Source organism: Python bivittatus, unplaced genomic scaffold, assembly GCF_059951505.1.
Source record: "Python bivittatus isolate LINGU-HERP-01145 unplaced genomic scaffold, Pbiv_v1 ctg000430_np1212, whole genome shotgun sequence".
In the NCBI taxonomy this organism is placed as follows: Eukaryota; Metazoa; Chordata; class Lepidosauria; order Squamata; family Pythonidae; genus Python; species Python bivittatus.
The window spans coordinates 117,133-135,763 of record NW_028277071.1 but is presented as its reverse complement, the minus strand read 5'-3'; the positions used below and the strand labels follow the sequence as shown (position 1 = coordinate 135,763).

The window sequence follows — 18,631 nt, the reverse complement described above, 5'->3', positions numbered from 1 at the left end:
GTTTCCACTATAATTCCTCCCTTCATCAAGTTCAGCTATAACTTTTTGGATCCGTTGGTTCTAGTATAACCCTTGATGCCGCAAAGCATGGCGTTGATAAAACTGTTGTATTGCCTCAGTTTCCCCCTTTAGGGTCCCCCTCTTTTTAAGGACTGCTGTCAAGAAGAAAGACAAGCATGTCAAAGTCATAATAGAGTTTGATCTGAGCTTTGCTGCTTGGTCTTGATATTTTTGTTGTCTTATAAATATACTTGGATTGATTTTTTTTTCTTTTAATTGATTTGATTTAGCTTTTGAGTGCCATTCAAAAAGAGAGGTGGGGTATTACTTCCAATAAATGCAGGAAAAAAAACCCATTTTCCTTTTAAAAAATGTTAACTACCTAGTCTAGATTATGAGTATCAGCAAAAGAATTACAATAAATGCTGTTAACGTGCACAGGGATTGGAAACCTTGTGCATCTGTGTTGTAAAGTATATAGCCAAACGGTCTTTTTAAATTTGAAACTGCCAATTGAATTCTGATTTCATCTACCCACTCAAAATATCCTCCATGCCTTAATGCTCTAAATTTCACCTCATTGATACTACATAGGAGAGATTTGGAAGTATGTTTCCCCTCACTCTCTCAGTTTAGGATCCCTTTCCTTTTATGGATTATATTCTGGACAGCCTTTTTGACCTCAGCATTCCGGATTGTGTATATGAAAGGATTCAGCATTGGGGTAAGGGTGGTGTTCAAGACTGCCACGGTCCTTGTCAAGCGGGATGAGGACTGGACATTGGGCCTCACGTACATGATGACAAGAGCCCCATATAATATGGACACCACAAGCAGGTGAGATGTGCAGGTGGAGAAGGCCTTCTTCCGCCCTACAGCAGAAGGAATGCGCAGGATGGTAACAATGATGAACATGTAGGACACAATCATAAGGAGCAAGGTCATAATAACAATTAAAAAGGCAGTCAACAGTCTGAGAGATTCAATGAGATAGGTTTCACCACAGACAAGGCTCAGAAGAGGACCAATATCACAGAAGAAATGGTCAATAATATTGGGCCCGCAGAATGGCAACGTCTGAACAATACAATAATGAAAAACGTTAACCACGAATGCAGCATACCAGGTGGCCAGAGACATTTGAATGCACACATGCTTGGCCATGATGATTGGATACTGAAGGGGCCTGCAGATGGCCAGATAGCGATCAAAGGCCATGGCTGTGAGGATGAAGAGTTCCGTACTGCCAAAGATGAAATGGAGAAATCCTTGGGCCAGGCAGCAGTGGAAACAAATGGTGGTTTTGGTTTCTACAAGTGTCTGTAGCAATTTGGGTACAACAGTTGAGGTATAGCAGATCTCCAGGAAAGCAAGGTTGCTCAGGAAGATGTACATCGGGGTCTGAAGTCTTGGCTCAATGGCTACAATGAGGAGGATGAATCCATTCCCAAAGATGGTTACAAGGTACATGAATAGACCTACCACAAAGAAGACTCTGTGAAGATCATAGAGAAAAGGAATTCCCAGGAGGATAAATTCAGTCACTCTGGACATATTCCTAGCCTCCATCATTGCAAAATTGTCAATGATTTGTCTTGCATATGTCTTGAAAGTGACTGTTAAACAAAGTCATAACATCTACACATTTAAACTAAATAGGTACTGCATTTTATTATTAAACTCACACATCTTTTAATATCAGTCAAATATCTTAGAAGCAAAATCAAAGAGAGACCAAGGTATTATGCAAAAAGTCACTATGATAAGGCCAAAATTCAGTTGCCTCACATATGATATTTCCCTGTTTGGATTGTTATTTCAGACGTTACACTGGCCATCTTCTTCCTTCCTGAAATAAAAAGAAAAGCATATGTAAGGAGAAAAATTTTGTACTGAATGAAGGAGGGTGGGCTATTTTTTGAGTGTTGCGATACTTCCTGGGATACAGGATTGATATCTAAAATCTCAGACAGGAATAGTGTTTACATGCTCAGATTATGATGGTTAAAACACCAAAAGAAAGAGTAAAAGAGGACACTCATGTACGAGGACATAAGTAGTAATATACTTCTTATATTAATTTTATCTAAATAATCAGGCAACATTTTACGAACACCAGTATCATTCTTTGAATCTGGAAAGGACTACTATGAACCGTTGCAAACTCTCAGTTCTTTGTGGGCACCAATCAGATCAATTATATTCAGATAAAATTGTCCAGTCTCCATGCTCATGAATTTATTGATTTATTTCAAAACCTCTTAAGCCTCCCCCCTTAAAAAAAAGATGATTTCCTTTAAAGGATCTAAAAACTTGGAAGTTTCTGTGGTCCAGGACAGGATGTTGAATGGCCAGCTCTACCATCAAGCAGATTCTCTACTGGGATGGGATGTCAGTGAAAGGACAACCAATTTTAGTGATTTCAATAGTCATTGCTGTCTTCTGACTGCCAGAGTCCCCTATTGTGGGGAGATGGCAGGGACAAGTTTACTAAATAAATGAATAAACAAAAAATGGTGATTGGAATTGCCTGGAAACAGGGCTTGGACATTCTGAAACCTGACATATGTAGGGGGAATTAATTTTAGCTCCAAATAGATAACCTTCTAAGCTTAGCCTCTACAAGCCAATATCTTGGTCTCATCTTGCTGTTGGGTGGGTGGGTGAGAAGGAGAAGGGGAGGAGGGAGGGAGGAGAGGAGAAAGTGATTTGAGCAGCAGAGGAGAAGAAGAGTTCATAGGGCTGTGCATGGCTAAGAGTAAAAATTGAAAAGGTGGTTTGGAGCATCTTTTGGGGCTCTGAGTGTTGCATTTGCTTCACTGGACTTAACGCAGCTGTTTCCTTCTCTGGGATCATGGTGTTGCCCTCCATGACTCTCATGAGATCCAAGGAGAAACCTATTTGATTTAAGGAGTGGCAATCAGGGGTTTCCTTTGTTTTTTGCTCCAACTCCAAAGCATTCTTAAAAAATGATCTGCTCGAATCTTTAAGAGCTTACAGACAGTACCCATGTTAAGTTTTCAGAGGGTAACTCAGTTCTCTCACTTTACAGGGATATTCTTAAAAATGAACAAGCATGGATTTATTTCTAAGTCATGCTACATCTATCAAAGAAGGCAGCTAATTCCAAATCGTAGGCTCCTCCAATGATGCAGCAGGCGGGACTCTCCTCTCTGTCTCTCACTCCCCGAACTACTGAAATGAGTGTGCCTATGGAATTCCTTTTCCTCCCTGGCTAGACCCCGGAAAGGGATCTCTGTGGTAGGATTTAGGGCAGTATTGTCCAAACATGGCCACTTTAAGATGAGTGGACTTCAACTCCCAGAATTCCCCAGCCACCCATGCTGGCTGGGGAATTCTGGGCGTTGAAGTCCACTCATCTTAGTGGCCAAATTTGGACAACACTGATTTAGGGAAACAATGCAATGTCTTTTTTGCCCTTGTCAATTCTACGCCCTAAATCCCAAGCAAATTCCATGTTTCGTCAGAAGTGACACCATTTTCCTGTCCTGCACTTGAGATGTTAAATTACATTCCACCGTGTCAATTTCCATAGACCAAGGTTTTATGTATTAGCGTGATAGACATAAGTTCGACAGGAGGAAGAACACTTGTAATCCTGCACTAATTTGATACAGAGATTGGCTTATGTTGAAATTACAACGGCATTTATGCATATTAAACAGGCATATCTATGAAATGGATGTCACTTTGTCTAATGTATAAAATCCCTTCCAACTGAATTCAGCATTTGGGATTTGCAAAACAGTTTTTAGCAGCTGCAAACAATTCATGCTAATAAACTGAGCGCTTCTGGGGGGGGCATAGATAAGTTATGAATGGTTTCTGTAAAGATGTGACTTTTTACACACTGCATAGCAGGGATACTTTAATAGTTCTCTCTTCATCTAATTTTTTTTTGGATTAGGTATTGAGAAGTCTCTTTAAATATCTCTTGAAAAATTCAGTGGTGTTGCTCACTTTATTCTTCTAATAATGCTGGAGAGGCAGTCTGGAGCGGTGATTAAGGTGTTAGACTGACACAAGAAAGGTCAAGGTCCTAGTCCACATTTAGCCGAGAAGCTCTGGGACAAGGTTCTTGTGGTGGGAGAAGGGGAGGAGGGAGGGTTATGAATGGTGCTGGGAGTTTCTGAATGAAAAAGTAGGACACAAATCATATAAATCAATAAATGACCTTACCTGAAGCGTCTCAGATTTATTAGCCTTCAATTGCCATAACTCATGCTGAACTTCAAAAGAGATGGGTGAAAAATGCCTTTTAAGATGTATACCTCAGTTTACAATTTTCTTTGTGAGAACGAGGTTGTGAATGAGGTGATTTTAACTATCATGAGAAAAGCTCCCGTTGTTTCCCTATCTATCTATAATCTCTCTCTCTCTCTCTCTAACTCTATCTCTCTATCTCTCTATCTCTCTATCTCTCATCTATTGTCAGCATATGAATACTTTTTGAGCATTTAAATTTCTACATTTAAAGATTTTGCTTTCCAAACTCCAAAAAAAAAAAGTGATCTTTTCTGACAGTTATTACAGAGATTGATAAGGGTCCATCTGAAGTCAAAAAATGATTTCGCCCAACCCAGAATTACCGTGTCTGGGAAAGACCTTCCAATCCATATCAGATAGAGAATCTCCTTTCCTACCCTTCCAGCAAGCATCAAGCATTTTAACAGAGAAAGGCCCTACATATAACTCTGTTCAGTGAGAAAGAGTAACTGGTATATTTTTTTTCCCTTACAGTTCCTCAGGGAACTGTTTCCCTTACAGTTTCCCTCATGCCAATTAGTAGTGCAGTAGTTCCATTATCTTCCAACAATGGAAATGGGCCATCTGAAAAAATCCATGGTCCACCTGAGAAATATGGATTGATCTTGGGATGGACAGATTAATTAGAAACTCTTCCTTTTGGAGGTGACTCTGTCTAGCTCTCCAAACCTCTCAAGTGGGAATTTTGATAAGGCTGAGATTGGATAAGGCCTTAGGGCTAATCAATAAACTTTTATTTGATTTGATTTGATGTGATTTGATTTGATAAGGCTATTTTTGTATATAAAGATAATGCTGGAGACTGGTGGTTGGGGGATCATGACAGCAATCCATTTTCTTTCTTGGAATTAAAAGGACCTTTTGAAAAATGAGATGGGCAGGGAATCTAGTAGAGGTCAGTGCAATTGTCCATCCATCCTATGGTGTCATAGTATTCAATAAACTGCTAAGTCAGTAAGTCCCCCAAAAGCTGAATTTGTAAGGAAAACACACTGCCCACTTCCCCAAAGAAACTGTTAGGCACAGGAATATTGGTTAGGATAAGAAGGAGAGGAAGCCAAGCAACTAGATGATAAGTTCTTGAGAATATAACACATGAACAGCAAGTTTTATTCAAAGAACACAGCTTTTGTCTAACTAAACGAACCATTGAATCTGAAGTGCGACCTTCAGTACAGCATTATACTTATTTATTAAAGCACAGATGCTGCTACAGCAGACCAATACTTTACTACTGTACCCAAATACATGTCAGTTTTATATGCATAATTTTATAGAGATGGGTTGCATCCTTGCCCCTTTCTACGTTAGCTGCTGCTGCCTCCGGTACTGTAATAAAAGGTTTGTGCTCCAGTGAAAGTGTCTGTGTGATTCTTATTGTTCAAGAACTGTTTGGAGGTAGTTCTCGTACACAATGTATTACCTATCCATGTTGTGATCGAGCAAAACCCAGAGAAAAGGACACAGTTCCTACATTTCTTTTAGGACATCAAGGATGGTTTAGCTAATAGTGTGGTAAATAATTAATATAGTAACCTAACCCAGAGGCCTGGCTGTTGAAAAACAGAGAGAATCAGCAGAGAATCAGGGTGTGCTCCTGAATTCCAAGTGTAAATGTTAAGATGAAATGAAAGATTTCATTCTTTTAAAAGCTGCTCTCAGGGACATAAGTGGAGGGGGATCAGAGAAGATGGAGCCCATCACGGTGCGATTGAAGTCCCACACCTTTTAACCTCTTTCACACATGTAACACACAAAAAGGGGCAGGGGCTTGATCATATGCTTCCAGCTGCTACCTGGCCTTTTGACCCTTTCTTCATATACCCTTAGCTGACCCCAAGTTTTTATTTGTTTTGTTTTTGAATGATAGAATGAGATTTATTATCTCAGGAAACTAATTGTACATCACATCTGTTTTGTTTGCGTACAGATTAATACTAAGGATTGTATAAAACCACAATAATTCCCCATTTCAGTTCCTAGAGAACCAGTGTCCATCTCATTGTTTTCCCTAGAGCTGTCTTGAATTCCCTGTTCCGGATTGTGTAGATGAAAGGAGTTAACATGGGAACGAAACTTATGTTTATCAGAGATACCATTTTATTGAGTTGTGTGTCGCCCTGGGTTGAAGGCCTCATGTACATAAACATAACTGCTGTGTAGAAGATGATTAGAACGGTAAGGTGGGAGGCACAGGTGAAAAAGGCTTTGGACCGTCCAGTGGCAGACGAGATTCGAATGATAGCAACTACAATATACATGTATGATATCAGGGAGAAACCCAAGGACCCCCACATGATAGTGACACCATAGATGAGAACAATTAGCTCTATCAGTTGCGTATCAGCACAGGCCAATTTCAGAAGAGGTCCGACATCACAAAAGAAGTGGTCAATGATGTTGTCTTTGCAATAAGGAAATGTCCATATCACTACAGCCTGAGAAAAGACGATGATGAACCCTCAGCTCCAAGCCACCAAAGCTAAGTGAAGGCTGAGCTGATTAGTCATGACCATTTTATAGAGTAAAGGTTTGCAAATGGCCACGTAGCGATCAAAAGACATGATTGTGAGTATAAGGAATTCAACCGCTCCCATTGCAAAGACAGTGAAAACCTGTGCCATGCAACATGGAAAACAGATGGTGTTTTTGCCCAAGACGATATTCATCAGCATTTTGGGGACTTGTGTTGATGTGAAACAGATCTCAGCAATGGAGAAATTGAGGAGGAAGAAGTACATTGGTGTATGGAGCTTGGGTTCCATGATAACAACAAAGATGATTAAACTATGCCCCAGAAGTGATAGCAGATACATCAGCAGAAACATGGTAAAAAACAGCATTGTCAGTTCATGGAATTGTGGAAGTCCCAACATAATAAACTCTCTGACCAAAGTAACATTGGCCTTCTTCTTTTTTCCTGTAATAAAAAAAAGACAATATGTAAGGAGAAAAATACCTTGCTGAATCAGAGAAGATGGAACCCATCACTGTGCGATTGAAGTCCCTCCCCTTTTAACCTGCTTCACACATGTAACACACAAAAAGGGTCAGGGGGTTGATCATATAGTACCAGGTGCTACCTGGTTTTTTGACCCTTTGTTCAGATATCCTTAGCTGACCCCAAGTTTTTATTTTGTTTTGTTTTTGAATGATAGAATGAGATTTATTATCTCAGGAAACTAATTGTACATCACATCTGTCTTGTTCTCTTACAGGATTAGTATGAATTAGTACCATTGATACTAATGGTTGTATAAAACCACAATAAATTGCCATTTCAGTTCCTTTTTAAAAAGAATTTCTTAGAGAACCAGCATCCATCTGATTGCTTTCCCTAGAGCTGTCTTGAATTCACTGTTCCGGATTGTGTAAATGAAAGGATTTAACATGGGGATGAAACTTGTCCGCACAAGAGATACGACTTTATTGAGTCGGGGATCACCACGTGTTGAAGGCCTCAAGTACATAAACATGTCTGCTGTGTAGAAGATGATTAGAACAGTGAGGTGGGAGGCACAGGTGAAAAAGGCTTTGGACCGTCCAGTGGCAGACGAGATTCGAATGATAGCAGTTACAATATACATGTATGATATCAGGGAAAGACAAAAAGACCCCCACATGAAAGTGACACCATAGATGAGACCAATTAGCTCTATCAGATGTGTATCAGCGCAGGCCAATTTCAGAAGAGGTCCGACATCACAAAAGAAGTGGTCAATGATGTTGTCTTTGCAATAAGGAAATGTCCATATCACTACAGCCTGAGAAAAGACAATGATGAACCCACAGGTCCAAGCCACCAAAACTAAGTGAAGGCTGAGTTGATTGGTCATGACCATTTTATAGAGTAAAGGTTTGCAAATGGCCACATAGCGATCAAAAGACATGATTGTGAGCATAAGGAATTCAACCGCTCCCATTGCAAAGACAGTGAAAACCTGTGCCATGCAACATGGAAAACAGATGGTGTTGTTGCCCAAGATGATATTCATCAGCATTTTGGGGACTTCTGCTGATGTAGAGCAGATCTCAGCAATGGAGAAGTTGAGGAGGAAGAAGTACATTAGTGTATGGAGCTTGGGTTCTATGGTAACAACAAAAATGATTAAACTGTGCCCCAGAAGTGATAGAAGATACATCAGTAGAACTATGGAATAAAACAGCATTGTCAGTCCATGGAATTGTGGAAATCCCACCAGAATAAACTCTCTGATCAAAGTTGCATTGTCCATCTTCTTCTTTCCTGTAACAAAAAGAAGACAATATGTAAACAGAAAAATACCTTGCTGAATCAACGAGGGTGGGCTATTTTTGAGGGTCGCATAGCTTTTTGATACACAGGATTAATACCTGAAATTTCATCTGGGAATAGTTTTTACAGGCTACATGTCAAGAATACAAGAATTGAATCTGGGAGGTGCTATTGCAAATCTCGGCAATTGTCTCCATCATCTGTGGGTAACAATCAGATCAAAGAAAATGGAAATAAAATTCTTCAGTCTCCATGCTCTTTGGATTTGAGTCTGGGCTTCAGACTCAAAAATGCCAAAGTGGTTTGGAGCATCCTTTGGGGCTCTGAATGTTGTTCTTGCTTCTCTGGACTCAAAGCAGCTGCTTCCTTTTCTGGGATCATGGCCTTTCCTTTCACAACTCTCATGTGATCCCAGGAAATGACCTACTTGATTGAAAGAGTGGCAGAGAGATGTTTCCTTTGTTTTGTGCTCCAAATCTAAATTTTAAAGAATCACCTACAATCTACAATGTCTACATACCATCTCTATCATCTATCTATCATCTATATGTATCTCTCTCTCTCTCTCTCTCTCTCTCTCTCTCTCTCTCTTTCTATCACTATCTATCATCTGTATGTGGATACTCTCTTAGCATTTATCTCTCTACACATAAAGATTTTCCCCTTTCTGCAGAGAAAATGTTAATCTTTTCTCACAAACATCAGTGTTGCAGATATTGGTAAGCATCACAGACCTTAACCATGATAGTGAAAAACAGTTACAGTCCATATTAAATATGTATCGATGCTCCTACCTTCTTAGCCACCTTCAAAAATGTTCCCTTTGTTCATATTAACAAAGAAAGGCTCTCTATATAACTCTGTTTATTAAGAGTGAATAGCTGGAAGATTTTTTTTTCCCCTCTTGCAGCTTCTTCACAGTTCCTCAGGGATACTGCAACTGATGTAAATGTTTCCTTCATGCCAATTAGGAATTCATGTATAGATATTAAAAAAGAACAAATTTCAAATAATGGAAATGGGTCATCTGAAAAAATGCTTGGTCAAATGGAGAAATATGGATTGGTGTATGGGCTGGACAGACTAATTAGAAAGTTTTGCTTTTAGAGGTAACTTTGGGTAGTGAACCTTTCAAGTGTGACTTGGTGTGGAAGGAAGGAAGGAAGGAAGGAAGGAAGGAAGGAAGGAAGGAAGGAAGGAAGGAAGGAAGGAAGGAAGGAAGGAAGGGAGGGAGGGAGGGAGGGAGGGAGGGAGGGAGGGAGATGGGCAGAAGGAAGATCTTCAATTGAGGATGAAGAGTTCTGTACTGATTGAAGACAAAGTGAAAAAGTCCTTGAGGAAGGCAATTGGAGAAACAAATTATTATTTGAGTTTGTACAAGTGTCTGCAGCAGTTTGGGTACAGCAATTGAGGTATAGGAGATCTCCAGGAAAGCAAGGTTGCTCAAGAAAATGTACATCAGTGTTTGAAGTTTTGATCCAGTAGCTACGATGTTGAGGATGAATCCATTCTGAAGGAGGGTTACAAGATAGATCATCATCATCACCATCATCCCCAACCTCACCATCATCATTTATTTAAATGTATTGGTCACCCAACTCCAGTGGACTTTAAACCCACAACCGGGAAGAGTTTATGGAGCTTGTGTGGAAAGGGCATGACCAGCAGGATAAATTTAGTCACAGTTGATGTATTCATCGCCTCAGATGATCTCAGAAAATGTTTACCTATGTTTAGTGTAAAAACCTCTTTTTTTCCCCCAAAGGTCTTCATGAAAGATCTTTTTAAAAAAAGAATAAATTTTTGGAAGAGTGAATTAAATTGAAACCTTTCTTAGTGAATTTCTATGGTATTAACCTTCCTTCTTCTATCAGTACTGTAAGTGAAAAGATAATCTTATATATGATGTGCCTGACTGATAGTTTCCAGAAAAGGGAAGATGATAGAATCAGGACTAAAACTGAATCTTATATATTTAATCCAATTAGTTAAGATGATATGATTGTTTCCACTATAATTTATAATTCCTTCCTTCATCAAGTTCAAAATTACATTTCAGCTACAACTTTTTGGAACTTTGGTTCCAGTATAACCATTGATGCCACAAAGCATTGCATAGAAAAACTGTTGTATTGTCTCACCTTCTCCCTTTAGGGTCCCTTTCTTTTTAAAGACTGTAATTACACTCATCAAAGTAATCCTCCTTCAGGTCTTGCATTCAATCTAGTTAGCACACAAACATTAAACATATGGTAGAGCCATAAGCAAACTACATCTGAATTATAACATTTCTACAGTCACACTACCAATAGCTTGAACCCCACCAACTGTAGCCAAGCAATATCTGAGTGGCCACAGTTGATTCAACCTTATGGAGAAGCAACAAGAAGGATTCCAGAAACATTCAAGTGACTATATAAAGAACAATGGTGTATAATCATTAATGTCTTTAGAAAACAAGAAGAAAATAATTGGGTATTTTTTTATATTATATTTATTTACAAGTATCCATACCAAATTGCCATTAATTAATTAATTATTAAATTTATCTCCGCCCATCTCCCCCTAATGAGGGACTCTGGGTGGCTCACATGATCCATTAAAATAATAAATACATATAAAATTACAAAAGACATAAAAACTGTACAAAACATTACCAAAAAAGAAATTGAGTTTTTCCAAGAGTGTTCAGTATAATCAATGTCATATAAGAACATAAAGCAGGTGGATATTAACAACCATGGCAGGTGCTCTATCACATTAAGCAGTTCATGCCAGCAACAACAAATTAGGACACCTAAAAGATCTGGGCATCTAAGTAAGATCTTCTCAAAATATTTCCCCAGAGTTATTGCTGAAAATAATATTTTAGTTTACTGCCAGGTTTGCACGGAAACTAATTTTTTGGAATATTATCTCAGGATCCAGAAGGGTTTATGTAGAAGCATGTTACAAAGTTGCTTTGATCAACTCATCCACTTACATGATGAAAGTAAATAGCCACATAGAAATAAGACTTTACAATGTGGATTTCTATAAAGGCAGAATAGGATGACATGAAGTTTCTCTACCTTTGTTCTTTCTTGGATGTTAGGTACTGAGCAGAAATAATGGGAGAGAAGTATTCTTCCAAAGATAGGCTCAATGCCATCAAGAAGGGCTTTATAGGTGGTAACTTTGAATGTCACCCAGAAGCTCACTGGTAACCCATGTAGCTCACATAGCCAAGATGTTACGTGGGCCTACTGAGGTGCACACATAACAGCTTGTGCCACTGCATTCAATACCAGCTGTAGTTTCTCATGATCTTCAAGAGCAGCCCAGGTAGACCGTGTTGCAGCAATCTACACATGTGATGGCCAAAGCATGAGTGACCATGAGGAGGGACTCCTGGTTCAGGGAAAAATGCAATTTGTATACCAGATGGATCTGTATTAAGGCCCTCCTGACCCTAGCTGCCATTTGCTCATCAAACAGGAACTATAAGTCCAGGAGGACCCCAAATTGTGCACTAGTTCTGAATTGGGAAGTGAATCAAGAATGGAAAATCATCAGGAATAGAAGAACCATGTACCCAGGTCAGGGAAAGGTTTGAGCCTGTTCCTCCCCATCCAGACTTGAACAGCCTTCAGGCACTGGGTTGTGACCTCAACAGCGTAATGTGGTTGACCAGGAGATCAAAATATACACCTGAGTATCATCGATGTTCTTTATACCTGACCCACGTTGCTGGATGACTTATATCTATTTTAATCAATATTTATTCTATTTTTACTGTAAACTGTCCAGAGCCACCCCGCAGTGAGATGGGCGATGACAAATTTGAAATATAAATAAATAAATAGTTTTAAAAATGACTTCTTCCAGCAGTTTCAGGTAGACGTTAAAGATGAGAGGCAAGAATGTTGAGTCTTGAGGCATTCCACAATCAGGGGGCCTTGGGGTTGACCACTTTGAATCTGTCAACATTGACCATATGGAAAGGAGAACCACTGCAACACTGTCCCTCTTATTCCCAGGCCTCATGGCATGTCCAGAAGGATACCATGATCAGTGGTATCAAAGCTGTTGACATATCAAGAAGAACCAGGAGAGTTACACCACCCCTGTCCTGGCCCTGCCAATGTTGTCTCATACTATGCCCCAACCTGTAATGGGTTCATATAATTTGCTTCCTCAGGGCCCTCTGGAGTTGTAATCCAATCACCTTCTCAACAATCTTACCTAAAAAGAAAAGGCTAGAGACAAGTTGAAATAGTCAAAACCATGGGTCCAATGATGGTTTCTTGAAGACGGGGTGCACCACTGTCTTCTTCAAGGAAGGCAGAGGCATTCCCTCCTGCAAGGATCAATTTACTCCATATGGATCCAACAATATGTCACCTCCTGGTAGATCTTCATTAACCAGGAAGGACATCAATCTAAAACACAAGTCGAACAGAACTGACAAATCCAAGATCTGGTCCACCTTCAAGTGACAAAGGATCAAACTTTTCTCAGGTAAAAAAACAAGACTATTCCTTGGCCAACTCAACAGGACCTGCCCAGTTGCAGTCAGAGCAGATCTGAGTGACTTTGTCCCATGGATGCCTAGAACGTTCCTCACAACGGCCCTGCAGGCCCTCCCTTCCTGCTATCCTCACAATATATTACCTAAGATGGGTTCTTACACTGTGCTTGGTCAGATTTGCTCCTTGTCTTTCTCCAACAGTACCCTAGCCATCTCTTCAGGTGTTTCAACTCCCAGAATTTCTCATAAAACCAAGGAGCACCACAGGATCCATGCATAGAAAGAATGGTGGAGACTAAGGTGGACCCTAAGGTCTTGGACAAACAGATCCCCTGGGAAAACCCCACATTCCCTCTAAAACCCATCTGGGTCCAGTAGTCATTTGGAATGAACCAATCAAATATATGCTACCTCCTTGCAGAGAGAAGCAACCCCAGCAATTTCAAAAGCAATTATAGAGTGAGCCAATCATGACAAAGACTGATGGTAATGTTCTCCACCTTCAAATCATGCTGCCTCAAAACAAAAACCAAAGCAACCATGTGAGCAATGTGTATTGGGCCCTCCATAACTTGGGTCAGGTCTGTGGTAGCCATAGAGGCCATGACCGTCTCACCTACAGCAGACTCTACATCAACCAAGGGCAAGTTAAGGTCTCCTAGGACTATCAGATTTGGAGTTTGCACTGCCAGTTCCGTGATGGAGTCAAGCAGCTCAGGGAGAGATGTCATTCCAGAGCAGGGAGGCCAGTACAGCAGCAACAAACCCAACAGCTCATCTGACAGGGTCTCAAGACCTCTTATTCTCGGTGTAAGTTTTCCTTTCAACACATCCTTCTCTTATTGCATTAGAAAGCTTCTAATGAAAGATTCAGCCACTGTTGGTAGACTGGAGAAAGTAGCATTTGCTATGGATTTTGAATGGTTAATTTATTCTCTTTGATGTTCAAAGCCATTCTTTTATCTCTACTGCAAATATTTCTCATGAGGATAATCTGTTGTTCCCCAATTCTCCTAACATTAACAGTGGAATATTTTGTAAGAAAGCAATTGACCCTGATTTCCCATGGGAATGATTTTTAATAAGGAAGCATCTTCTCATGAATATTGGCAAAATTGATAAAGGAATAGAGTGTTTTCAACATGGTCATCTGTTCCTGATAAAGAAAAAAGTCTCTGCAGTCTTCTGCTGGAATGATGTCTCTCTGAGGAATCTAACGGTACTTTTAGAGACACATCAAACAAATCTTTAAAGACAGAATATTGAAAAGAAGAGTTTAGGGCTATTATTCTTCCACCCATATTCTGCCTTTATGCATCCTAAGAGTGCAATTATTTTGTCCCTTAGCATAAAGTAGAAAGGTGTTTATTTTTCCTTCTTTTAATGATCATTAATGGAGTAGGTCTTGATCCAGAATATATTATATATATAAAATTGCTCTGAAAAGATTCACATGTGTAGAACATGGGAAGGTTGCATCTTCGATCACTCCCAACACCTCCTAGTACGGCATCATTCCTTCCTCAAGATGTTCATGTAGATGGGGATCAAACGCCCCATAATAAAGATTAGTTAATGAAATATTAATGAAATATTTTGATTCACATTCGACGCTTATACAATGTTGGATCTCTTATAGGAGTCTTATAAACAGTTTTCTGTTGGCAGAAGAAAGGCCGTGAATGTATATTAGCATATATTCAGAATGGGATGAAGAGACCCACCAATGGAATAGCAATAGTGAAGGACATATGATGAATTATACAAAGCCTCTGTCTAACATGTACCAACACATCACCCAAATGACTATTGTTTCCCCATTGGCTGCAATGAGAATGGAATCTTTGGTTCAGTGTGGTTTCTTGATCAAATGTGGATTAATTTAATTTGATCAGAAATTGGGTTTGATTCAACTTGGCTCTTCAGTTCCAAATGATAGCTAAAGACAGTTGGATTTTCTGAAATGTCACATAGATTTGTGGGCCTGTGTGTGAAACTGATGCTTAGAGTAGACCTTCTGATTTAACTTCCTGATAAGCCTTTGAGAGCCAGGTCTCTGTCTATCTGGTTAGATATATTCTCTTGAATACCCATTCACTTTTATTGAAGTGATTTAATACCTGAAGCTTACTCCAAAGAAAACATAAATCCAGGGCAGACTAAGTTGGGGAAGAAAGCAAATATAGAAACTATTCTGCAGGGTTGGTGCAACATTGGGTGGAGAGGGGATTCTAATGTTAATTTCTTGTACTGGATTTAAATTTATGAAGTTAAGGTGGTTGAAAATAAGTACACATTAACATCTTTATGATTCTAATTGTAAAGCGGGATTCCCAAAATGCAGATTGACATCTGAATACATATTAAAAGTTATGAAAGAAATCACAAAAATTTATACAACCTCTAGTTGCAGAGATGATGTGAGAGTTTCTAGCAACAGATTAGGAGGATCTCATCAGGCCCTTGTGACACTTTTCCTCCATGAACTGGTTAGCAATAGGCTCCTGAGTGCAATAAAGTTGCTGATTATTACCTACAGAGCCTTCATAGCATAAGGTCTTTTTGTTTAAAGGGCTGTCTGTTTTCTGAAGCATCTGTCCAGCCTGTACATTTGGGCAGAGTTGGCATACTCTAGATCTCATCCATTGAGCAGTGATGCCAGATAGGCCCTAGGAAGCATGCCTTTTCTGTCACAACACCTATCTTCTGGAATATCAGCCCACTCAAGATGGGTCTAATCCCCACCCTGGCCATGTTCGAAAGAGCTCTGAAAACCTGCTTCCTTCCCCAGGCCTTGGATTAGAGTGGCCCTAGATTACATTTTTCTAAAGAGCTCCATACAAAAATATTATGAAACTTCAGCAGTCCTGTTCCTACCAATTTATACTTTCTTCATGGAGTGAAGACTGGAAACTCTCTCAAGCATTTCCACAATATTATTTTTTCTGTTCAGTAGTAAAGTAGACTGAGACAGCAATGCTTTATTTATTTGTTCAATTTGTATACTTGTCCAACTCACATACAGTACATGACTCTGGGCAGCTCACACAGTTAAAAATCACCCCCCCAAAAAAAAATTTACAAATAAATAACCAACCAATAACAGAAAAAAAAAAAAATACCATCAAAACACGTCAGAACAATTAATATCCATTAAAACCCTAAAAAACAATCTGTAGGAGAGCGTCATCCATCTTACAACGGTGAAACTATTTCGCAACCTCCGTACCACCACCAGATCCCCAGGCACAAAGGCAAAGCCATGTCTTGAGGATCTTCCAGAAGACCAATCTAATCACAGGGGGGATGATGTTCCAAAGGGCAGGTGGTGTGATAGAAAAGGCTCTCCTCCTGGGTCCTGTCAGATGACACTCCTAAATGGATGGGATGCTGGACCTGACGGAATGGTTAGATGAAACTGGGCAGAGGCAGTCCCTCAAGTAACCTGGCCCCATGCCATGTAGGACTTTATAGGTCATTGCCAGCACCTTGAACTGAACCCAGAAACAAGTGGCAACCAAATCATCTGTCAACCCATGCAGCTCACGAAACAGAGGTGTCGCATACGCTGATCTAGGAGCGCACATAACTGCCTACGCCACTGCATTTTGCACCGGTTGCAGCTTCTAGATGTTCTGTTAAATGAACTCTAATCAATACAGTGGAGAACAAATATATATAAGAACACTGGGAGAAAATAATCATTTGAATTCTTTTTTGCCCAGGAATTACAGATTGGAAACCATACTTGAAAATGTCTGCCCATTTTAAGTTGTTGTTTAAATTGAAAAACACAACAAGAAAATAAGAGCCGGGTGTGCATTTTTAGCACATTAAACTGTTCAGATACAACTTGAGTGTATTCTCACAGAGGTGGACCAGCAATGAAAACAACCCAAATTCTGTTTTGCACAATGCCGTTATAGAACAAAAACAGAACAGTGCAGTGGTTAACATATTGGTTTAGAAGTTCAAGTTTATCTTGAATCTTCTTAGGTAACTTTGTACTTCTCTCAGACCGACCTACATAACATGGTGGTGTTATGAGGATAAACTTAAGGGGATCCCCACAGAAGCCATCTTGAGTTCTTGGAGAAAAGGCAGAAGAGAAGTCTAACAAGAAAAGAGAGCGGTATTTATTAATTTTTAAGATTTATATCCTGCTGTCTCCCACATGACTTTGAGTAACTAACAAAAATATAAACCTTAAAATCACATAGTCAGCAGAAGGGGGTGGGTGGAAACCCTCTAAAACTTTAACCACATCTGTTTTGAACTCTTTCCTAAAATGTGGTAAGCCTCGACATGTTTGTTCTACGCCACAGACCCCACCAAAGAGAAAATGGCATCGACTGTTAGTGTCACATATGCCCATGATGGGATCTGAAAAGGCCACTTTTGTAGAAGACTTGAGAAAATAGAGTGAATTATTCAACAGGTTTGTAAATCACTGTTATCATCATGTAGAAGAGTTGCTTATGAAATGTGCAGACAATGCAAAGGTAGGAAGAATAGTCAACACCATGGAAAACAGATTTAAAACAGGAATACATCTGAAAAGCATCTTAACAACACTGGAATGAGATGAAGCCATTTCTTGCCAATGCCAGGATAAAAACTGCTTACTCTTTTCTTACAAAAGTCTGTAATTACACTTCAGTAGATAAGAATAAATTCCTTTTTTGATTTCTCTGGGTCATGTATTGAATTCAACTTTTAAAGAAAGCAAGAACGAGTGATAACGTAGCGCAATCTGAGTAATTCTTTCATTATCATCACTATCAATTTCAGCATCACCCAATTGCAAATAATATCCCAGACAAGTTCTCATATTTCCCAATTTTTAAAATTGCTTTAAATTAATTTTGTTCATAATTTCAACAGCTACAGTCTCAACTGTTGACTGTAGCTTCCAAGCAATACCATATACTATTATGGCTCAGTTTTTACTTTTTATGGAAGGGATACAAAGATAATCTTCTCAAGACCATCTAGGTTTACAGTAGGACAACATATCAAGTTGTTTACAATTCTGTTAACAATATATTACTCAAAATCTTAAGCATTCATTCAGAATATCTATCAGTTATAAATGTACAGTAACTGTTTAGAGATGGAACTGGGGATCGGAAGAACACAGGTATTTGGGTTGATCAAATACTATTTTTGAATTTTATATCTTACTAGTGGACTGTCTCATAAGCCCAACCATTCTCCTGTTGTTAAAGTCTCTAGTTGCAGCAATGAAATATGCAGACCAGGATGGCATAAAGTTGCATAAAGCTCAATGCGAAAATTCCAGTAAACAAAAATTAATTAGGAAATGTTGCATAGAAAAAATATAATTTGTAAGGGTGTGAGTTGGAGTTATTTGTTTAAGTTGTGCAAGGGAGAAAATGATTTTTTTTAAGGTATATCCAAAATCTGTGGAACAATTGGACATTTTCTAGGCTTTCTTTTAAAAAAAAATCATTGAGAAGTTGGAGTAAACCAGATTATAAAGAAATCTATGAAATGCTGTGGTGAACTAGATTTATGGTGATCCACAGTTCTCTAGTCAATCATAACTCCATTTTTAT

At 39.2% G+C, this 18,631-nt stretch overlaps 2 protein-coding genes and 1 pseudogene across 2 annotated transcripts; all 3 read right to left on the bottom strand.

Moving 5' to 3' along the window:
* Positions 1–627: 627 nt before the first annotated feature.
* On the bottom strand, positions 628–1,554 carry LOC103051716 (olfactory receptor 6X1-like). Its single transcript, XM_007445371.2, has one exon. It carries the CDS (start codon positions 1,552–1,554, stop codon positions 628–630), a length of 927 nt encoding a protein of 308 aa, XP_007445433.2.
* Positions 1,555–6,266: 4,712 nt separating this feature from the next.
* Positions 6,267–7,115, bottom strand: LOC103058335 (olfactory receptor 6X1-like; annotated as a pseudogene).
* Positions 7,116–7,592: 477 nt separating this feature from the next.
* Positions 7,593–8,429, bottom strand: LOC103058103 (olfactory receptor 6X1-like). The gene has a single exon (XM_007442659.1). It carries the CDS (start codon positions 8,427–8,429, stop codon positions 7,593–7,595), a length of 837 nt encoding a protein of 278 aa, XP_007442721.1.
* Positions 8,430–18,631: the final 10,202 nt, after the last annotated feature.